This window comes from Schistocerca nitens, chromosome 9 (assembly GCF_023898315.1).
Source record: "Schistocerca nitens isolate TAMUIC-IGC-003100 chromosome 9, iqSchNite1.1, whole genome shotgun sequence".
NCBI lineage: Eukaryota > Metazoa > Arthropoda > Insecta > Orthoptera > Acrididae > Schistocerca > Schistocerca nitens.
Genome location: NC_064622.1, coordinates 144,216,860 through 144,241,763, shown reverse-complemented (window position 1 = coordinate 144,241,763; position 24,904 = coordinate 144,216,860). Strand labels below are relative to the sequence as shown.

Below are 24,904 nucleotides of genomic sequence, written 5' to 3'. Positions count from 1 at the left end.
AAGTTTTCCACTGATAATAAAACCGAGCAAGGTGGCGCAGTGATAGCACACTGGACTCGCATTCAGGAGGACGATGGTTCAACCCCGTCTCCAGCCATCCTGATTTAGGTTTTCCGTGATTTCCCTAAGTCGTTTCAGGCAAATGCCGGGATGGTTCCTTTGAAGGGGCACGGCCGTTTTCCTTCCCAATCCTTCCCTAACCCGAGCTTGCGCTCCGTCTCTAATGACCTCGTTGTCGACGGGACGTTAAACACTAACCTAACCTAACCACTGATAATAAAACAGTTAAATTAAAACAAATGACAGTTGAAAAAAAATAGCTATTTCAAAAGCATGTATACTAAAATGTTTGCATTGAATTCCCCACTAGTTTTTTGTCTCTTTTTAATAGCACTTTGAAAAAAATATTTATTGTGTACTTTTTTTCAACCATCATTTTATCATTAGCCATTTCCTTCCCCAATAGATTTACATTTTTATCTTTGCGTTGACAAATGTCAAAATTTGAAGACAGTTGACAGAAAAGAAAGGATTATAAATGATTTACAGATTTGAATTCTGTTTTAAAGTCCATGTGCGTTACGCCCCTTTTCCTAAACAAATTGGTAAAGACATATAGGTAAGTAAAGTAAAAGAGAGTACACTATAACTACAAGTAAGCAATATATATTAAAATTTACTTGATGGAATTTCCCACTAAAACAATCTTAAAACAATCTATAAGTATTTAGAACTCAAAAATTTTCCTTTTAGTGATTTGGTGTACCAGTTAACAGCTATTAATTATGTTGCAAAGGATGTTTTCAATTGTTCCATTTAGTGTGCAATATGCAATTCATAGAGTTATTTCTATATGAAATCTAAAAATGAAAGCTCACAATATGTTACTGAATAAGAAAGCTCAGTGATTATGACACTCAACTCATTTATCCAAATCAAAATTACTCTAACCTTGGGAGCAATGTAAAAAGGCGTACAACTTTGAACATGGCTGGTGTTTGCAGCAACCATATACACAAATTTGAAAAATATGTAAAAATCTGCCAACCGGTTGCATAGATTTTCTATATACCTTGACCCGATTTCGTCACCTCTAAGGGTGACTTCATCAGAAGGTAAGGTGATTACATGAAGAATGTATCGTCAAAGATGTACAGTGATTTAAGAGCTGAGTTGCTCAAGTCATACATTAAAATATAAGACATAATGTTCTTCAAAAAGTCAAACATTAAAACATAAGTAACACCGGCGTGGTGTGAGGAGACTGACTTCTATATATATTTCTATAGAAAATCTATGCAACTGGTTGGCAGATTTTTACATATTTTTCAATGTAAAAAGGAATCAGAATCAAGCTTTTAAGCTCCTACATTTCTCCCATAAATTCAAAGGAAAAAAGAAAAACCAGGTAGTGAAAACAATGGTACAAAGGCTAAATACGTGACCAAAAAACATACACCAATTTTTGACTAAGCAGAGTTACAAAAACATAGACTGTAAGAACATGTTGCAATAAAATGTTGGGTTCGTATTCCATTCACCTTGATGTTGTTCCTTGTCTAACTTCAGGATGTGCTTTCATCATATGTAACTGTCTTTATATCTAAAAACAAAGATGATGTGACTTACCGAACAAAAGCGCTGGCAGGTTGATAGACACACACACAAACACAAACACACACACAAAATTCAAGCTTTCACAACAAACTGTTGCCTCATCAGGAAAGAGGGAAGGAGAGGGAAAGACGAAAGGATGTGGGTTTTAAGGGAGAGGGTAAGGAGTCATTCCAATCCCGGGAGCGGAAAGACTTACCTTAGGGGGAAAAAAGGACGGGTATACACTCGCGTGCACGCACACACATATCCATCCACACATATACAGACACAAGCAGACATCTCACAAGCAGACATATTTAAAGACTTTAAATATGTCTTTAAATATGTCTGCTTGTGAGATGTCTGCTTGTGTCTGTATATGTGTGGATGGATATGTGTGTGTGTGCGCGAGTGTATACCCGTCCTTTTTTCCCCCTAAGGTAAGTCTTTCCGCTCCCGGGATTGGAATGACTCCTTACCCTCTCCCTTAAAACCCACATCCTTTCGTCTTTCCCTCTCCTTCCCTCTTTCCTGATGAGGCAACAGGTTGTTGCGAAAGCTTGAATTTTGTGTGTGTGTTTGTGTTTGTTTGTGTGTCTATCGACCTGCCAGCACTTTCGTTCGGTAGGTCACATCATCTTTGTTTTTAGATATATTTTTCCCACGTGGAATGTTTCCCTCTATTATATTGATATCAGTAACTGTCTTTATTAAATATAACAATATTATGAAAAGGGTAGTTGCTACTCGCCGTATGGTGGAGATGATGAGTTGCAGATGGGCGCAACAAAAAGTGTGTCAGAAAATAAGCTTACGGCCAACAAGCCCTTTGTCAAAAATACACACACACAAACACACACACACACACACCTGCAAATGCAACTTGCACACACATGACTACAGTCTCTGGCAGCTGATGCCTACTATAAGTGGCAGCATCAGTGTTTGATGGGAGAGGCAACTGGGGGTGGGGGTAAGGAGGAGGCTGAGGTGGCGAGGGGAAGGAGTAGCAGGGAAGGGGTAGGGGACAGTGAAGTACTTCTGGAGAGCGTGCAGAGATGAGGTGGAGAGAGGGTAGGGCAGCTAGGTGCAGTTGGGAGGTTAGGTGGAGTTGGGGAGAGGTGAGTGGGGATAGCAAAAAGATAAGGGAAAAGACTGGGTGCATTGGTGGAATAGAGGGCTGTGTAGTGCTGGAATTGGATCACGGAAGGGGCTAGATGACTATCAAAGGTTGAGGCCAGGATGGTTATGAGAACATATGATATATTGCTGGGAGAGTTCCCTCCTGTGCAATTCATAAAAGCTGATGTTTATAAAATATTAAACATATAATTAATCTTTCCTTCTCATGTTGTCTGGTAAGTCACCCTTGACCTAGGGTTCTGGATGACTTCCGAACTATACATCTTTTCCTAAACCTCTCCAGTTCCTTTCCCTTCATCCCTCCTCTCCCTTCAACCCTTCTGCCAGAAGAAGGCGCCACTGGCTCCAAATGCTTGCATAAGTAATACTTTTTTTTAATATTTGTGTTCTCCTGCCGCTGCTTGATGATTGGATTTGTTATCTATCCAGTTAAATTATAAACATATAATTAGGTATGTGTGACCTAAATTTCTGTTGTTTTGACTGCTACATGATAGGGTGACATTTTCTCTATCAATCAGTTTGTGAGCAAGTGGTGTTCTTGTTAATAAAATTGAAAGTATAAATTACAATTAAAATGAACTTCTGTGGGTAACTAGTCATGAAGCAGCAGTACAGTTCGGTAATATTATGTCTGCTGTTAAAAGTGTGAATAGTGAATGTGAAGAACTGAGTCAAAAAGTTCATGTTCCATGTATCAATATATATGGTAAATTGTAATGGTGTGGTTCATTTTACATTCACACCGCAAATTAATTTTTCCTACCCACCAACTTTTACACATTACGATAATAGAAATTCTTTTACAGTTGGTGACTGTCGTAGCACTCAGAACACTGCAAGAATCCAATTTTGCAGTTTTGGACAAAGGCATAGCAGAGGTTCCTTGCCATTTCCTGTTTATTTTCTCTTAGAAAATCAAATACATATGTGTGTCATTTTGTGATGTGTAATATTATGGTGATGTTATTGTGAATGAGTTTCAAATCAAAGGATGGAATAAGGTGCAACTACGACAACAAATTGACGGCCACTTTCAATAGCAATAAATATGTTGATGGCTCTAAGTATTATTAATGTCACTGAATAATATAGCCCAATACCAGACTCAAAGTAAAGTTAGTATATTAAATACATGGGTTAGCTTATCAAGAAGCTGAATACTCGACTTAGCTTACCAAGAAGGGGTTTATCTATAATAAATCCTAGTTTGGAGGGCAACATAGAGATTAATGAAGGTTTTGGATTGTTCTGCATGTAGATAAAAAGTCTAGGAATTAACAACTGGAGCAGTATTAGCTATTTGAATCCATGATAGTGTCATGCAATTAAAGATTATTAAGACTGTTAATAGTTTGGAGAAAATTGATACTTTACGGCCATTACCTGCATTCACTTTCCATAATCCATTGCTATCTTTCCTATTGATGTCTGCGCTTTACTGTCTATTTTGCATATTTGCGTCCACCTTCTATTATCCTTTTCTCAGACTGTATCGGATCCTCCACATGTTTATTCATGTAATATAATTGTGTTTTTTTGTTAATATTGGTCTTGGACACAGAGTTTTGCTGCTTTACCTATCAATCTTCGATTTCTGCTTTTCTTACAAATCAAGAAACCTTGAATTTGGACACAGTGGTTGCTATAACACTGGAATGAATGCATAGTGCACTTTTAGACATTTTGGCTGCATTTATTTTATGATATTGTATATTTTAAACTGAAATATATTAATAGAGTACCAATTGTACTGTGCAACTGAACATTTGTTCCACTTGCAGCAAAACTGGTCAAGGACTATTGGAACAGGTTCGAAAATTATTGGGTAGGGGAGCAACACGTACACTTGCAGCTCCAGTTGTAGAAAATAGCTGGGGTCTGTTTTTGTCTGTATTGGGGAACCACTTGCAACAGTCTCCAGAACTGTGGCCACAGGTGCGTGGCCGTATATACTCAAAGCTGTCACCGGCGAAACTGCAGTCTCTTACAGAGACTGGCCTTTACCATTTTGGGTGTCTGTTTATGACATTAGCCATTGCAACACCTAACCTACAGGAAGTGGTGAGTAATCCTTAGTGCTGTACATTGTTACCACATCATTAGTGTACACAGAATTAATGCACACATTTTGACTATATAAATTACAATGTTTTAGAGCAAGAAGCTTCTAGATCTTCTGAAGTTACTGAACATGGAGAAGCTGGAGGTGCAGAGGCATCTGACTGTGTGGAAGATACAACTGGCTTTGATACAGCTACATGTAGAGCAAGGTAATTATACTGTCATAAACATATAAGCCAGTCAAACTATTTATATTGTGTCATTTGTCTAACTTGATGTAATTTATTTATATAAGACTTTGAATGAATAAGGGGGAAAAGCAGTGAAAATGTTACGCTGGTAACACAAACATACAAAAAACATTTTTTTGGAAGTGAGATGATATAGAAAGGTGCAGACAATCTCTCAGCTTTCTCACTGTATTGGCTGCTTCTTTTTCTTTCTTTCCTAAAAAAAAAAAAAAAAAAAAAAAACCACGGTTGGCACATCGCTTTCAGTTCCTATCTACTTAGGATGGACTCCTCTTTTATATGCGTGTCTTGATTACTTGATTAGCCTAGCTGTTTCCTTGCCATCATTCAGATTTTTTCCCTTAGTATGCCACAGATGTGTAAAGTTTTATCTTTGAAGTGATTTATCATTTATCTCTCATTCCTCTCATAAAAATTAACAAGCATTCTGTGAATATCCGCAGTAGTTGAGAGACAGGAAGTTATTAACATACTACAATACTTGGATTTTTTCCACTTTTGTGGCTTGGTCGATCCAAGTTCTTTTGCTTTAATTTTCGTAGAAACAAAATATAAAGAGCAGCAACAAATTAAAATAAATGCAGAGGAACATGTCACTGCAAATGCTTCATCCTGACTGGATCGCATAAAGAACCTGTGTGCAGCTCCAGGTTAAGAGAAGTGAAGCAGGGACAGTATTAACTTCTGTAATCTGTGTGTCTGAGAATTCAGTTGAAATATTGATGTTTTAATTTGCCTTCATCTCCTTTAATCATTCATCTCTCCTTTGTGGACAATACCAGAGGAAAAAAATCAGACCACATTTTTTTATCAATCTGATATGTTTAATACATCATCATATATTATGTCAACCCTTCATTTATGAGTTTGTCATGGAGAGAATCTGTTTTAAGTCAAAATTCTACTGTACTTGCCATTATTAGGGAAAACAGGAATCAGCTTTTGAGGTAACAAACATTACCATTTGTGGTGTGGTATATAGTAATTTCACTACTGTCTATTACAATTGCAACACCAGAAAGAATGACAATAATGAAATTTTTCTTATTGTGTTGTAAAAGGTGTATTAGAATGAATCTTCTTTCTTCCTTTCCTTGTGCCTTTGTCTAACAGTTTTGCAGGGTCGGCATGGTTATGGTCAGATTCGGCAGGGTTAATTTAAGGGTGGCCAGATGCCCTTCCTGTCACCACCCCATTACACAAATGATGATGAGGATGATGAAATGATGAGGACAACACAAACACCCAGTTCCCGGGCAGAGAAAATCCCCAACCCGGCCGAGAATCGAACCCGGGACCCCGTGATCCAGAGGCAGCAAAGCTAGCCACTAGACCGCAAGCTGCGGACGTGTAGTAGAATGAATTAATGAATACATTACTAAATTCGTAGGTAATTTTGTAGAGGGGACAGGGGAAGGTCGTACAGGGTACAAAATTTAGTGTACAGATCTGCCAGTTGTGGTAGCAACAACCCAACTTGGCATATAGTGAAACTGAGCTTGGATGACAGGTGAAGGTATGTCATTCCATGTTGCTTCAGTTCTGTGTCAGAACCTTTCAATTGTAATGACAGGTGAGTGATGATGAGACAGTCTCTAGGCAATCCATGATCAGATATTTTCAATGGGTTAGAGATCTGTAGAGTGGAATGGTCAGAACAACAGTCACACACAGGGTATCAGGATAATTCAGGACAGAACAGGCATAATGTAGTCTTGCATTATCTTGCTGAGAGATACCATCACAATGACCCCAGAGCTGAGACAGAGCCACCAGCCTTAATACCTCGTAAATATATCAGCTGCTGTCCAGACTAATGGCTATGTGAACTGAAGGTGCATGTAGTGGCATCCGATACCTTCACACCAAGTTTTGGCCCCAGGTGATGATGACAAATGTCACCTGGCATAATTTGTTCTTTTTGCAGCTTCCACATTGGTGAACAGCAAGTTGAAAAGGACTCTTATGAAAAGATGATGTAGTGCCACTCCTAAGCCCAGTGTTGTTGATGGGCACATCACTATCGCCACACCTCTCTTTGCTGCCTCGTCAAGGGAAGCTGCATAAATGGTCATTGCGCTAACAGCCTACAGTGTTCCATATCTCATCACATGGTCTGTGTGCAACATGGCTGTACCTTCCTGTACGGACAAGTGAACAATGATCTAGTCGCCTGATCCATTGAGTTCCCACGTGATGCTGAGTACGGCCCTCCTGAAACCATTGATTCTGTATTCACATGATAGCTGGGGGACCCTGACCAATGTAGAACCATAAACCACAGTGTCAGTACTCCACAATCCTGTCACAGTCAAATTCTGACACTTGCTGGTGGATGTTTCTCCTCATATGAGGTACAACACGATCTTCTCCCAAACAGCAAACAAAATTTCTGAATGATAAACCCTTGGAGTAACCTTTCCATACATACAAAATGTAGAAGGCGTTACTCTTGCCTACTTTTTGTGGTTTGCTGAAATGCTAATCACTTGCGTATCTCAGCCTGTAGTACACTTCATGCCAGTTTGACATTTGTTGCATGCCACCTTCCTACATAGTGTTTGCTACTTTAGTGACCAGCAGTGTATTATGACTTGAACACAATATATTAAAAATTAATAGAAGTACAGAAAATAATTGAGAAACAAGTCATAGTGCAATAATTTTTACAATCCACAGTTAATCCTTAATGTTCGTTTCTCAATGAATCCATATTATTATTGCCATGAGCTATGGTGCACCCAGTGTGCTGTATTGATTACTATCACTGGCTGGCATGGTGCTGGACGCCAGTTCAAACCCGACCATCAGCATTGTCAAATATTCTAAGTTTGTATAAATAGCTGCTCTCTTTGCCCAGGAGGTCATTTCTGTTCTGGCAGTACGTTAGTGTATGTAATAAATGGGCTTTCAGTGATAAGTGTTGTATTTAATTGATGACCCTGCTTTAGGATTTGGACTTAATTCTGATAACAATATGACATTATTAACATTTTAATCTTGAGCAGTACGCATTCCTCCTTGGATGGTTGTTCTTCCATTCAATCCACACTCTTAAACATTCTTCTGTTCCACATCTTTTGTCTCTCATGACATGACTTTCAGCACAAGGTTCTCCATTCAGCTTCTTCACAACAGGGAATTTGACTAGTTTAGTTATCGAAATACAAGATAACAAAATTGAAAAACTGGATAGTAATCCGGAGAGTGGGGGAAAAGAGAACAACAACTTTAGAGACTGATATGTGTAAGAATAAAAAATAATTTCAAAACAGATTTAAATAAAAAAATAATGTAGGATTGGGCTATTAGAGGTAGAAGAAGGATATATTAATTGGGCGGAAAAAGTTTAAATACATGTGAGGGTGATTAGAGTCAAACTCGTCTTTGCTTCACAAGTCAGAAAAACAAATGGCATACAAACTACCCAAAAGTCTTTATAAGAAGAAATCAGTATCCATTAACACCAAGATACAACTTTACTCCACAGGCCTTGTATGCCACAGAATGCCTTGCTATGGACAGAAAAGGTACGATTAAGAAATGATATAAACACATATCTTGAGAAATTCCTTGGTTAAGTTAAAGGAAATTGTGAAATCAGAAGACTCCACACACAATGCACTCCTATACATATATACATTGAAGTGCCAAAGAAACTGGTATAGGCATGCGTATTCAAATACAGATATACAGGGTGTTTCAAAAATGACCGGTATATTTGAAACGGCAATAAAAACTAAACGAGCAGCGATAGAAATACACCGTTTGTTGCAATATGCTTGGGACAACAGTACATTTTCAGGCGGACAAACTTTCGAAATTACAGTAGTTACAATTTTCAACAACAGATGGCGCTGCAAGTGATGTGAAAGATATAGAAGACAACGCAGTCTGTGGGTGCGCCATTCTGTACGTCGTCTTTCTGCTGTAAGCGTGTGCTGTTCACAACGTGTAAGTGTGCTGTAGACAACATGGTTTATTCCTTAGAACAGAGGATTTTTCTGGTGTTGGAATTCCACCACCTAGAACACAGTGTTGTTGCAACAAGACGCAGTTTTCAACGGAGGTTTAATGTAACCAAAGGACCGAAAAGCAATATAATAAAGGATCTGTTTGAAAAATTTCAACGGACTGGGAACGTGACGGATAAACGTGCTGGAAAGGTAGGACGACCGCGTACGGCAACCACAGAGGGCAACGCGCAGCTAGTGCAGCAGGTGATCCAACAGCGGCCTCGGGTTTCCGTTCGCCGTGTTGCAGCTGCGGTCCAAATGACGCCAACGTCCACGTATCGTCTCATGCGCCAGAGTTTACACCTCTATCCATACAAAATTCAAACGCGGCAACCCCTCAGCGCCGCTACCATTGCTGCACGAGAGACGTCGCTAACGATATAGTGCACAGGATTGATGACGGCGATATGCATGTGGGCAGCATTTGGTTTACTGACGAAGCTTATTTTTACCTGGACGGCTTCGTCAATAAACAGAACTGGCGCATATGGGGAACCGAAAAGCCCCATGTTGCAATCCCATCGTCCCTGCATCCTCAAAAAGTACTGGTCTGGGCCGCCATTTCTTCCAAAGGAATCATTGGCCCATTTTTCAGATCCGAAATGATTACTGCATCACGCTATCTGGACATTCTTCGTGAATTTGTGGCGGTACAAACTGCCTTAGACGACACTGCGACCACCTCGTGGTTTATGCAAGATGGTGCCCGGCCACATCGCGCGGCCGACGTCTTTAATTTCCTGAATGAATATTTCGATGATCGTGTGATTGCTTTGGGCTATCCGAAACATACAGGAGGCAGCGTGGATTGGCCTCCCTATTCGCCAGACATGAACCCCTGTGACTTCTTTCTGTGGGGACACTTGAAAGACCAGGTGTACCGCCAGAATCCAGAAACAATTGAACAGCTGAAGCAGTACATCTCATCTGCATGTGAAGCCATTCCGTCAGACACGTTGTCAAAGGTTTCGGGTAATTTCATTCAGAGACTACGCCATATTATTGCTACGCATGGTGGATATGTGGAAAATATCGTACTATAGAGTTTCCCAGACCGCAGAGCCATCTGTTGTTGAAAATTGTAACTACTGTAATTTCGAAAGTTTGTCTGCCTGAAAATGTACTGTTGTCCCAAGCATATTGCAACAAACGGTGTATTTCTATCGCTGCTCGTTTAGTTTTTATTGCCGTTTCAAATATACCGGTCATTTTTGAAACACCCTGTATATAAACAGGCAGAATATGGCACTGTGGTCGGCAATGTCTATATAAGACACCAAGTGTCTGGCACAGTTGTTAAATATGTTATTGCTGCTACAATGGCAGGTTATCAACATTTGAGTGAGTTTGAATGTCATGTTATAGTCGGCATACAAGCAGTGGGACACAGCATCTCCGAGGTAGCGATGAAGTGGGGATTTTCCCGTTCGACCATTTCATAAGTGTGCTGTGGATATCAGGAATTCAGCAAAACATCAAATCTCCAACATCACTACTGCCAGAAAAAGATCCTGCAAGAATGGAGCCAACAACGACTGGAGAGAATCATTCAGTGTGACAGAAGTGCAACCCTTCTGCAAGTTGCTGCAGATTTCAATACTGGGCCATCAACAAGTGTCAGCCGTGTGAACTACACAACGAAACATTATTGATATTGGCTTTCAGAGCCCTTGATGACTGCATGACACAAAGCTTAACACCTCGCCTGGGCCTGTTCAACATCGAGATTGGACTGTTGATGACTGGAAACATGTTGCCTGGTCAGATGAGTCTTATTTCAAATTGTATTGAGTGGATGGCTGTGTACGGGTATGGAGACAACCTGATGAATCCATGGACCCTGCATGTCAGCAGGGGACTGTTCAAGCTGGTGGAGGCTCTGCAGTGTTGTGGGGCGTGTGCAGTTTGAGTGATATGGGATCACTGATATGTCTAGATATAACTGACAGGTGGCACATACATAAGCAACCTGCCTGACTACCTGCATCCATTCATGTCTATTGTGCATTCCGACAGACTTGGGCAATTCTAGCAGGACAATGCGACACCCCACACATTCAGAATTGCTATAGAGTGGCTCCAGGAACATTCTTCTGAGTTTAAACTCTTGTACTGGCCACCAAACTCCCCAGACATGAACACTATTAAGCATAACTGGGATGCCTTGCAACGAGCTGATCTTCACCTCCTCTTACTCTTACGGATTTATGGACAGCTCTGTAGGATTCATGGTGCAAATTCCCTCCAGCACTACTTCAGAAATTAGTCAAGTCTGTGCCTCGTTGTGTTATGGCACTTCTGCTTGCTCGCGGCAGCCCTACACAATATTAGGCATGTGCCAGTTCCTTTGCCTCTTCAGTGTATAAAAGATCATAAATATCATTCGTTAGAGCAGGCTTGTTTTCTACAAACACATTCTCATATAGATTCTATAAGTTTGGCCAACTGAATCATCTGCTAAACACTCAACAAGGAAGCTAAGGCGGAGAGGTTCACCAAGATAGAAAAGACTTGCAAGAAGTGAGGGGAACACAGAAGGATATCCAAAAACACATTCTGCTCCAGAAAAAACTCAAAAAGTACATTGGTTTCCAAGGGAAGCAAAAACTAAAAATTCGAAAAATATGATTGGAAGAGAGGACAGGAAATGAAAGAGGGTTACTAGGCCAAAGTTAAAGCCCACAGGCAAGAAAAAGGTACTGTACAGTTGAAACAGCAAGGTCTGTAGACAGCTGATACAACAAGAAAAAGAAGAATTGAATGGTGCAGTATAATGATTTCATTATTATTCTTGTACATCAGATATTTAATTAATGTAATTTTTTCTATTATGATGGCAGAAATTCCCGGATGGAATCAGCGAAAAAAATTGTCGCTAAATATGTACCTTTGTTCACTACTGGTGGCTTCCTCTCATCCTTAGGTGTGAGTGACCTACACTTTCAACCTCCCCCAACGTATCCCTCCCTCTATTCCATGAGCAAAGAACTATTAGTTTCAAAATCTAGTATGATGACATCACTTCTAATTTTCTATTTTGTAAGCTTAGTTTCAAAAGCTAAGATAACTATGTCATTTTTACGTTTATGAGTGTATATCAGCAGTATTTAGCCTTGTGAAGAATTTTCTCAAATAAAAATTACGAAAGACAGCCATTCACCTTTGAAGTAATGCGCGCATGCTTGAAACCCCCATGCATAGCAGTGTGTTGTCATCCACGAGAGTGCACCACCAAAGAGAGCAATACTGGGAGCTTCCTGTAGAGCCCGCCACAGGTGAGTGCCTGTTTAAACCCTGTCACACTATTCTCACATTCAATTATCCTGTTATTATTACTTGTAAACATTTGCCTTATCTTATTGTGTTCAGTGTATGTTATGGTGACTGGCGTACATGCTATAGTCTAATAAAGTTGTACTGACATTCTTGGTTGTGTTTTATGTCCAAGTTACAACACAAGTGGCGACGAGGATAGGATTGTTGTCTGTGTGGATTTCAGTTTCTGGTTGGTCCTCCGTTGCATCTATAATGTCAGACGGTGCTACAGATGAGTTTTTATGCCGGAAGGTTGATCAACAAAGGGCTCTTTCTGCGGCATTGCATCACCTTAGCCAACAGCAGGAAGTTTTCACCACATTGCAGCACAATCAATCCCAGCTATTGCAAATGCTTGTTTCTGTTGTGGCCAGTTCGGGCCCGTCTCAATCCGCGTCACCTCTTGCACCTCCTGCGTTGCCTGTCCCTACCAATGTTGTTTAGCCCCCACTGTTTCCAGCTTACAATGAGCCTGTCGAAGAATGGGAAGCCTCAAAAACAGTTGCAGCAGCAGTTTCGTGCATTTGGACTGGCTGATGTTACCTTATACTGTGCTTTCTTTTTGTCTTGGTTATTGCCTGGCATGTATCAACTCCTTTGCCAATGCCCCCCCTGCAGGATCCATCTTCACTCTCTTCTGGTAACATGTGCGACCTTCTTTCGAAATACCTTAAAATGGAGTAAAGCGGATCAAAAATTGATTTTTTTTTTTAAAGAAAAGAGGACTTAAATGATTAATGAGAATCTGACAAAAAATTGTCAGGTACTTCACCTACATATTTTCATAGTTAAACCACTTTACCCCATCAATGTGGAAAGTGGACCACTGTATGTCTTTATAGATGAAATAATGGTGTACGGTAGTATATGTTTTTAAAAAAGACATTTAACATCAAAATTACGATTGAAAATACAGTTAAATGAGTACTACTTTTAAGAACTTGAACACAAAACCAACATCATAAAAATGTTATCATGTCACAAATGGCAATTCTATCTATTCCACATTGTTCACATTAATGTCTGAGATTGCATACCGACTCCTCCATAGATCTTTCACCTTTACCTTACAAATAATGTTTGATAAGGAAACTGTTTGAATGTCAGCAACATCAGGATACACTAAATGTGTCTCTTTTTTGCCACCTTTCTTCCTTAAAAAATTGACCATAACAATGTCTCTATCTGCTTCCATAATTTTTCCTACATAACATGTATCTCTTTCTTCAGTATTGAAGGGAATGAGGACATGATCACCTTTGTCATAATGCATTTCAGAAAATCCGCTCCCTTCTGCTTCCATGACATCCCCCGTATCAGCATCATTAACTACTCTCTCTGCCACATCTGTAACAATCAAATCTTTGCATTGGACACTTTTTCCAGGCAAAACGCTGAGTCGTTTCCCAACTTTATGAGAGCTTGCTTGTATTTCACTTTCACGAGTTTTCTTTAAGTGCTCAATAAGTGAGTCTGTCCAAGACTTTTCCACATCTGCAGACAATGTTCTACATGTTTGCTCAGAACTTTCTGTGAATCTAGAGGGACTATGCCACAAGCTTTAAAACCCGATTTCACATTCTCTGCTGAAGTAGAATTTATGGCTTCGAATGGGGATCTCAGCAATCTAGGAAATTCTGTTTTAGGAAGTGGTCCCCTGTTTTTCATCTTCGACACACCAAGAACTTTTCGCCATGCTCTCTTTAAAGGACAAAAAATATGCCACATCCAAAGGCTGGCATATGAGTTGAGTTAGGTGGAAGTAAGACAAAACGAATGTTGTTTGCTTCACAATCTTGAATAACTTGTAATGTTAAATGACTTGAGAGATGGTCACCAATAAGCACTTTAGGACCATCAAGCGTCCTGCAATTTTGCATAATTATTTTGGAAAACCACTCACAGAAAATGTCTGCATCAAACCATCCACTGGAGTTTTGATTGTATGCAGCACCACTAATTCCACCTTTAGTCCATCCTGAGTAAATGTGTTTTGTCTTATATACCACATAAGGGGGAAGAACGTGTACATCTGCTGCTGCAGCAACCATGACACTGGTGTTACTTTTGCTCCATTCTACAATTTTCTCAGGATGTTTTACCACCCCTCTTCCCAACTATTTTGACTGCTCCTGGGTCATCTGTAAAATTTGTCTCATCATAATTTATGCTGTGAAACAATGGAACAGCTCTTAAAGAGTTCTCCAGGTTTCTAAAATAAGATACAATAACTTCCTGTGATATCCCAGATGTTGCTTTCTTTATATTCTCTGAACACTTCACAGTCAGTTCACAGTTCTGTGACATAAATGACTGAAACCAGTCCACACCTGGCATATTGTCTGTAAATTGTGGCTCTGTTACTCTCTCCCTGCTTAGATACTGCTGTACTACAATTCTAATGTCTGTACTTCCAAGTGGAAACCCCCAATGTGCACATAGAAGAAGACCTTCCACAACACATTTCTCCTCATTTTCACTCAACACAGTCGGCCTTCCATATTTCATTAATTTATCACCTCCTTTCACCCATCTTTGAAGTTTAGTTTAAGGCACAGCATAAATTTCAGAAGCTTTTCGCAAAGTAATTTCATTGTTCTTTACTTTTTTCACTGCTTCACTGAAATAAGCTTCATTAAAATTCCTTTTTCCTTTTGCTCCAAGCTGCTTTATGTATTTGTGCGGCATGATCCACTTTACCCCCGGAATCACAAAAAAGGCATGTTTGGCACAACAACTAAAAGATAACCTATGCTAAGAAAGTGAGTTTCACATACATTGTAGATGTAGATTTGCTCTAATAGAATTCAGCTGAAAAATAGATGTAGTTACTAACCTGTGGTCACTGCAAAAATTTGTTTTCATTGAAATGACAAATCTTTAAATGTACACTAAGATAATAATTGCTGATGGTTGTCACAATCTTCATTTCTCACCTTGCTTATGACACAGGTAACAAACGTACAGGTCACAGCCTTCTATGTGTCTCAAAGTTGGTGTTGCTCTCTCCTGTCACCTAGATGGCAGTGATTTAGTACAGTAATGTGTCTTTGATCAGCTTTACCCCATTTGACCCGCTTTACCCCATTCTACAGTACTACTGTAAATGGATTATTGCCGCTCCAGTTGAGTTCTACCAGTGTCGCAAGAAATCGGAACATTCCTATAAGACTTAGCAGCTGAGCTGCATGGTTTAATCTACCATTGTCACTGATGTACATAAGGAGTATGTCGACCAAATGGTTTGCGAAGCAATCATTCGAATGGCCCCCGATCACGAGGTTTGTGAATGGGCCCTTCAGTGTGAAAACCCCTATCAAGGGCTGCGCATACTCAAATTGAATCAGGGTGTGAGGATCTACATCTACATCTACATTCATACTCCGCAAGCCACCCAACGGTGTGTGGCGGAGGGCACTTTACGTGCCACTGTCATTACCTCCCTTTCCTGTTCCAGTCGCGTATGGTTCGCGGGAAGAACGACTGTCTGAAAGCCTCCGTGCGCGCTCTAATCTCTCTAATTTTACATTCGTGATCTCCTCGGGAGGTATAAGTAGGGGGAAGCAATATACTCGATACCTCATCCAGAAACGCACACTCTCGAAACCTGGCGAGCAAGCTACACCGCGATGCAGAGCGCCTCTCTTGCAGAGTCTGCCACTTGAGTTTATTAAACATCTCCGTAACGCTATCACGGTTACCAAATAACCCTGTGACGAAAGGCGCCGCTCTTCTTTGGATCTTCTCTATCTCCTCCGTCAACCCGATCTGGTACGGATCCCACACTGATGAGCAATACTCAAGTATAGGTCGAACGAGTGTTTTGTAAGCCACCTCCTTTGTTGATGGACTACATTTTCTAAGCACTCTCCCAATGAATCTCAACCTGGTACCCGCCTTACCAACAATTAATTTTATATGATCATTCCACTTCAAATCGTTCCGCACGCATACTCCCAGATATTTTACAGAAGTAACTGCTACCAGTGTTTGTTCCGCTATCATATAATCATACAATAAAGGATCCTTCTTTCTATGTACTCGCAATACATTACATTTGTCTATGTTAAGGGACAGTTGCCACTCCCTGCACCAAGTGCCTATCCGCTGCAGATCTTCCTGCATTTCGCTACAATTTTCTAATGCTGCAACTTCTCTGTATACTACAGCATCATCCGCGAAAAGCCGCATGGAACTTCCGACACTATCTACTAGGTCATTTATATATATTGTGAAAAGCAATGGTCCCATAACACTCCCCTGTGGCACGCCAGAGGTTACTTTAACGTCTGTAGACGTCTCTCCATTGATAACAACATGCTGTGTTCTGTTTGCTAAAAACTCTTCAATCCAGCCACACAGCTGGTCTGATATTCCGTAGGCTCTGAGTTTGTTTATCAGGCGACAGTGCGGAACTGTATCGAACGCCTTCCGGAAGTCAAGAAAAATAGCATCTACCTGGGAGCCTGTATCTAATATTTTCTGGGTCTCATGAACAAATAAAGCGAGTTGGGTCTCACACGATCGCTGTTTCCGGAATCTGTGTTGATTCCTACATAGTAGATTCTGGGTTTCCAAAAACGACATGATACGCGAGCAAAAAACATGTTCTAAAATTCTACAACAGATCGACGTCAGAGATATAGGTCTATAGTTTTGCGCATCTGCTCGACGACCCTTCTTGAAGACTGGGACTACCTGTGCTCTTTTCCAATCATTTGGAACCCTCCGTTCCTCTAGAGACTTGCGGTACACGGCTGTTAGAAGGGGGGCAAGTTCTTTCGCGTACTCTGTGTAGAATCGAATTGGTATCCCGTCAGGTCCAGTGGACTTTCCTCTGTTGAGTGATTCCAGTTGCTTTTCTATTCCTTGGACACTTATTTCGATGTCAGCCATTTTTTTCGTTTGTGCGAGGATTTAGAGAAGGAACTGCAGTGCGGTCTTCCTCTGTGAAACAGCTTTGGAAAAAGGTGTTTAGTATTTCAGCTTTACGCGTGTCATCCTCTGTTTCAATGCCATCATCATCCCGGAGTGTCTGGATATGCTGTTTCGAGCCACTTACTGATTTAACGTAAGACCAGAACTTCCTAGGATTTTCTGTCAAGTCGGTACATAGAATTTTACTTTCGAATTCACTGAACGCTTCTCGCATAGCCCTCCTTACGCTAACTTTGACATCGCTTAGCTTCTGTTTGTCTGAGAGGTTTTGGCTACGTTTAAACTTGGTGTGAAGCTCTCTTTGCTTTCGCAGTAGTTTCCTAACTTTGTTGTTGTACCACGGTGGGTTTTTCCCGTCCCTCACAGTTTTACTCGGCACGTACCTGTCTAAAACGCATTTTACGATTGCCTTGAACTTTTTCCATAAACACTCAACATTGTCAGTGTCGGAACAGAAATTTTCGTTTTGATCTGTTAGGTAGTCTGAAATCTGCCTTCTATTACTCTTGCTAAACAGATAAACCTTCCTCCCTTTTTTTATATTCCTATTAACTTCCATATTCAGGGATGCTGCAACGGCCTTATGATCACTGATTCCCTGTTCTGCACATACAGAGTTGAAAAGTTCGGGTCTGTTTGTTATCAGTAGGTCCAAGATGTTATCTCCACGAGTCGGTTCTCTGTTTAATTGCTCGAGGTAATTTTCGGATAGTGCACTCAGTATAATGTCACTCGATGCTCTGTCCCTACCACCCGTCCTAAACATCTGAGTGTCCCAGTCTATATCTGGTAAATTGAAATCTCCACCTAAGACTATATCATGCTGAGAAAATTTATGTGAAATGTATTCCAAATTTTCTCTCAGTTGTTCTGCCACTAACGCTGCTGAGTCGGGAGGTCGGTAAAAGGAGCCAATTATTAACCCAGCTCGGTTGTTGAGTGTAACCTCCACCCTTGGTCCCCGCATGTCCTGACTTTGCCCCGCACCCGTTGAGGCTGTTGCCCTTTCTGTACTTCCCCAAGGCCATCTAACCTAAAAAACCGTCCAGCCCACGCCACACAACCCCTGCTACCCGTGTAGCCGCTTGTTGGGTGTAGTGGACTCCTGACCTATCCAGCGGAACCCGAAACCCCACCACCCTATGGATGCAGAAGTTCAGCTCGCTTCCCCCTGCCATTTGTCGGATGTATCACAGGGGAGCAGTGGTCTGCACAAGCAAAACATTACAGCGACTGACCCACTTCACTGCATCAGCCATGGCTGTAGCAGCAGACAGCAAGTCCAGTAATGAACAACAGTGCAAACCCTCCACTCTTCCATCTTGTCCATCATGTTTTGTCAGTCGCGATAGGCCAGATTGTCCTAGCAATGGGCCATTTGCTGCCAGTGCAATATAACAGGCCACATTGGTTCTGTTTGTAACGCAAAATTCCAACCGCCTATTGCAGATGCTGACCTGGATGTCTACATCTACACATCTACATATATACTCCGCTAGCCACCAAGTGGTGTGTGGCGGAGGGCACAATTCGTGCCAAAGTCATATTTCCCCCATTCTGTTCCACTTGCGGATCGCACGAGGGAAAAAAAAGACTTTTCTGAACGCCTCAGTACGAGCTCTTATTTCGATTATCTTTGAATGGTGATCATTGCGCGATTTGAAAGTTAGTGGTAATAATATATGCCCTACATCCTCGGTGAAGATCGGATTTCGGAATTTAGTGAGCAGCCCCCTCTGTTTAGCGCGCCATCCATCTGCAAGTGTGTCCCACTTCAAACTTTCTATGAGATTTGTAATGCTCTTGCGTTGGCTAAATGTACCAGTCACGAATCTTGCCGCTCTTTTTTGGACCTTCTCAATCTCTTGAATCAGACTCAGCTGGTAAGGGTCCCATACAGACGAACAATGCTCAAAGACTGGACGAACTAAGGTATTGAAAGCTATTTCCTTTGTTGAAGGACTGCATCGCTTCAGGATTCTACCAATAAGCCACAATCTAAAGTTCACCTTACCCGTTACTTGTGTAATCTGATCATTCCATTTGAGATCATTTCGAATAGTCACACCCAGATACTTGACGGACGTTATTGTTTCCAAAGACTGGGCATTTATTTCGTACTCAAACATTAATGGGGGTTTTCGCCTCGTTATATGCAGTAGTTTACACTTACTAATATTGGTAAATAACTGCCAGTCATTACACCACGCATTTATTTTCTGTAAATCCTCATTGATTTGTTCACAATCAGTTGTGTATCGGTAATTTCCCTTGCACCCAGTAAGTATTTTATTGATGTCAAGGTTTATCTCCTCCCCAGGAACCATGGACCTTGCCGTTGGTGGAGAGGCTTTGGCCATACCGTAGGTGCAACCACAATGGAGGGGTATCTGTTGAGAGGCCAGACAAACGTGTGGTTCCTGAAGAGGGGCAGCAGCCTTTTCAGTAGTTGCAGGGACAACAGTCTGGATGATTGACTGATCTGGCCTTGTGAGAATAACCAAAACGGCCTTGCTGTGCTGGTACTGCGAATGGCCGAAAGCAAGGGGAAACTACAGCCGTAATTTTTCCCGAGGGCATGCAGCTTTACTGTATGGTTAAATGATGATGGTGTCCTCTTGGGTAAAATATTCCGGAGGTAAAATAGTCCCCCATTCGGATCTCCGGGTGGGGACTACTCAAGAGGACGTTGTTATCAGGAGAAAGAAAACTGGCGTTCTACGGATCGGAGCGTGGAATGTCAGATCCCTTAATCGAGCAGGTAGGTTAGAAAATTTAAAAAGGGAAATGGATAGGTGAAAGTTAGATATAGTGGGAATTAGTGAAGTTCGGTGGCAGGAGGAACAAGACTTTTGGTCAGGTGAATACAGGGTTATAAATACAAAATCAAATAGAGGTAATGCAGGAGTAGGTTTAATAATGAATAAAAAAATAGGCATGCGGGTAAGCTACTACAAACAGCATAGTGAACGCATTATTGTGGCCAAGATAGACACGAAGCCTACGCCTACTACAGTAGTACAAGTTTATATGCCAACTACCTCTGCAGATGATGAAGAAATTGATGAAATGTATGATGAGATGAAAGAAATTATTCAGATACTGAAGGGAGACGAAAATTTAATAGTCATGGGTGACTGGAGTTCGAGTGTAGGAAAAGGGAGAGAAGGAAACATTGTAGGTGAATATGGATTGGGGCTAAAAAATGAAAGAGGAAGCTGTCTGGCAGAATTTTGCACAGAGCATAACTTAATCATAGCTAACACTTGGTTCAAGAATCATAAAAGAAAGTTGTATACATGGAAGAATCCCGGAGATACTAAAAGGTATCAGATAGATTATATAATGGTAAGACAGAGATTTAGAAACCAGGTTTTAAATTGTAAGACATTTCCAGGGGCAGATGTGGACTCTGACCACAATCTATTGGTTATGAACTGCAGATTAAAATTGAAGAAACTGCAAAAAGGTGGGAATTTAAGGAGATGGGACCTGGATAAACTGAAAGAACCAGAGGTTGTACAGAGTTTCAGGGAGAGCATAAGGGAACAATTGACAGGAATGGGGGAAAGAAATACAGTAGAAGAAGAATGGGTAGCTTTGAGGAATGAAATAGTGAAGGCAGCAGTGGATCAAGTAGGTAAAACGACGAGGGCTAGTAGAAATCCTTGGGTAACAGAAGAAATATTGAATTTAATTGATGAAAGGAGAAAATATAAAAATGCGGTAAATGAAGCAGGCAAAAAGGAATACAAACGTCTCAAAAATGAGATCGACAGGAAGTGCAAAATGGCTAAGCAGGCACAGCCAGAGGACAAATGTAAGGATGTAGAGGCATATCTCACTAGGGGTCAGATAGATACAGCCTACAGGAAAATTAAAGAGACCTTTGGAGAAAAGAGAACCACTTGTATGAATATCAAGAGCTCAGATGGAAACCCAGTTCTAACCAAAGAAGGGAAAGCAGAAAGATGGAAGGAGTATATAGAGGGTCTATACAAGGGCGATGTACTTGAGGACAATATTATAGAAATGGAAGAGAATGTAGATGCAGATGAAATGGGAGATACGATACTGCGTGAAGAGTTTGACAGAGCACTGGAAGACCTGAGCCGAAACAAGGCCCCGGGAGTAGACAACATTCCATTAGAACTACTGACAGCCTTGGGAGATCCAGGCCTAAAAAAAACTCTACCATCTAGTGAACAAGATGTATGAGACAGGCGAAATACCCTCAGACTTCAAGAAGAATATAATAATTCCAATCCCAAAGAAAGCAGCTGTTGATAGATGTGAAAATTACCGAACTATCAGTTTAATAAGCCACAGCTGCAAAATACTAACGCGAATTCTTTACAGACGAATGGAAAAACTGGTAGAAGCCGACATCGGGGAAGATCAGTTTGGATTCCATAGAAATATTGGAACACGTGAGGCAATACTGACGTTACGACTTATCTTAGAAGAAAGATTAAGGAAAGGCAAACCTAAGTTTCTAGCATTTGTAGACTTAGAGAAAGCTTTTGACACTGTTGACTGGAATACTCTCTTCCAAATTCTAAAGGTGGTAGGGGTAAAATACAGGGACCGAAAGGCTATTTACAATTTGTACAGAAACCAGATGACAGTTATAAGAGTCAAGGGGCATGAAAGGGAAGCAGTGGTTGGAAAGGGAGTGAGACAGGGTTGTAGCCTCTCCCCGATGTTATTCAATCTCTATATTGAGCAAGCAGTAAAGGAAACAAAAGAAAAATTTGGAGTAGGTATTAAAATCCATGGAAAAGAAATAAAAACTTTGAGGTTCGCCAGTGACATTGTAATTCTGTCAGAGACAGCAAAGAACTTGGAAGAGCAGTTGAACGGAATGGACAGTGTCTTGAAAGGAGGATATATGATGAACATCAACAAAAGCAAAACGAGGATAATGGAATGTAGTCGCATTAAGTCGGGTGATGCAGAGGGAATTAGATTAGGAAATGAGACACTTAAAGTAGTAAAGGAGTTTTGCTATTTGGGGAGCAAAATAACTGATGATGGTCGAAGTAGAGAAGATATAAATTGTAGACTGGCAGTGGCAAGGAAAGCGTTTCTGAAGAAGAGAAATTCGTTAACATCGAGTATAGATTTAAGTGTCAGGAAGTCGTTTCTGAAAGTATTTGTATGGAGTGTAGCCATGTATGGAAGTGAAACATGGACGATAAATAGTTCGGACAGGAGGAGAATAGAAGCTTCCGAAATGTGGTGCTACAGAAGAATGCTGAAGATTAGATGGGTAGATCAAATAACTAATGAGGAGGTATTGAATAGAATTGGGGAGAAGAGGAGTTTGTGGCACAACTTGACGAGAAGAAGGGACCGGTTGGTAGGACATGTTCTGAGGCATCAAGGGATCACAAGTTTAGCATTGGAGGGCAGCGTGGATGGTAAAAATTGTAGAGGGAGACCAAGAGATGAATACACTAAGTAGATTCAGAAGGATGTAGGTTGCAGTAGGTACTGGGAGATGAAGAAACTTGCACAGGATAGGGTAGCATGGAGAGCTGCATCAAACCAGTCTCAGGACTGAAGACCACAACAACAACAACAAGGTTTATGTGAAATGTTTATCTGAAGGTTTTGCAAATGCAAGTCAACACTGGTGCTACTGTGACCTTACTCAACTTGCAAACAACGTACATGGACTTGGGTTCTCCCCCTTTAGCACCAGTGTCACGTACATTAGTCACCTACTCTAAACAAAGCATTCTGATATTAGGTAGTTTCTCGGCCTCAGTCACATATAAAGCTGTGGTTCGTCTGCTGAATTTTTTGTAGTGAACAATGCACGCACCGAAAATTTGTATGGTTTTGGACGCCTTTAACCTTTTCGGGTTTACTGTTTCCAATAAAGCTAATCTCATCTCTGGTCAATTGCCTTACACACAACTTGACTCTTTATGATATGAGTATCAGCCTTGTTTTCTGCTGGGTTGAATTGTGCCAATAATTTCAAAGCTTATGTTACAATGAAATCTTTGGCCAGACCCAGTGCCGATGGTGTTCTGTGATCAAGTTAAGGCATAGCTCGACCACCTCACAGCCTCTGGGACCATCCAACCGATCACATCCAGCAAGTGGGTTACACCGTTAGTCATTATCAAGAAGCCGTCGGGACAGTTACGCCTTTACAGCAATTTCAAAGTTTCTGTCCATGCTCAGTCTATCATTGACATATATCCCTTGCCATGCCTTGATGAAATTTTTGCTAAACTCGCTGCTGGTCAGTATTTTCCAAGAGTGACCTCTCCTTTGTACATTGGCAGCTTCCCATTGATTCTAATGATTTCTTGAACAGCACGTAAGGTCCGTGCCTGGCAGTGCAAACTATCTTGATGATATTGTGTTCTCCAGCTCTTCCACCACTGAACATCTCAACAAGTTATGTAGGTTCTTTTCAGTGTTACAGGGCACTGTGTTCAAACGAAATTTGGAAAAGTGCTGCTTCTTTCTGCCTTCTATTGTTTAACTTGCGTTCTATGTCTTGGGTGCAGGTGTCATACCCCTTCATCACAATGTCTGTCGTTCTGGCTCTTTCACATCTTATGTTAGTGAAGGATCTCCTGGTTTTTTTTAGGTAAGATTGCTTATTATCATCAGTTTTTCCTGGGGGTGGTGTTGGTTGTACAACCATTACATACCTTGCTGCGTAAGGGAACGTCTTTTCACTGTTCACTAGTTGCAGGTGTGTGAAACAGTGTTTTCCAAACTGAAGTCTGTTACGATCAGCACATCGCCTCATTACCTACCAACAAGGTCAACATTTAATGTTAGCAACAGATCCATCCCAGCATGGGATGGGGGCAGTGTCAGCTCATAAACATTCTGATGGCTCCTAGTGGCCTATTGTATACACATCAAAGACACTTAATTTGACTCAGAGTAGATATTTACAAATAAAACAATGCCTTCTGCAACACCCTCAGGATTCACCACGTTCCACCTGCAGTCAATGATGAGGCCGAAATGGTAGAACATTCAAAATGAAACGGAAAAAGTATGTGTCTTGGTTCCCGTCTGACGTTGCTTTTGATCAGTTTCTGTTTTCCTATTGGTCATACCATTCGGCAACAACAATCCTTCTGAATTGCTCCATGGGCATCAACCCTGGTCTCTCCTGCATCTCTTGCGGCCCTGCCAGAGGCACCAACCTGTGCAGCCATTGTCACTTTCCAGTCTGGGGTACCTATCTGGGCACAAGGGTTTGGTGGTCACCCAAAATGGATTCCAGCTGTCATCTCCCAATTCCCGTACAGAGGGGCACCTCAGTGCTCGTCATTACAACCAGTTGCACATGCACATGGACAACCAGACAACCTCGGCCAGGACACCGACGATGCCATGCCAATCTTCATTGCTCGATTGATCAGCTGTTGCAGATGAGTCCCTGCCACAACATGCTGGGGATACCCCATCGCTGTTGGACGAAACTTGCGCAGCTTCTCTAATACCGTTACCAGTACCAGTGCGCCTGTATCCATACCAGAGCCATTTCCTCCCCCTCAGCTGCCAACTGCGGGGGCACCACCACCACCACCACCACCA

The 24,904-nt window shown here is 41.2% G+C and overlaps 1 protein-coding gene across 2 annotated transcripts in view; it reads left to right on the top strand.

The window, feature by feature from the left end:
• Window positions 1-24,904, top strand: part of LOC126203610 (protein MMS22-like) — a 140,950-nt gene that overhangs the window by 58,589 nt on the left and 57,457 nt on the right. For both annotated transcript variants that reach the window (XM_049937976.1, XM_049937977.1), the window contains 2 exons: window positions 4,524-4,803; window positions 4,898-5,012. In XM_049937976.1, coding sequence (XP_049793933.1) covers window positions 4,524-4,803; window positions 4,898-5,012 — 395 coding nt within the window. The remainder of the gene's footprint in view (window positions 1-4,523; window positions 4,804-4,897; window positions 5,013-24,904) is intronic.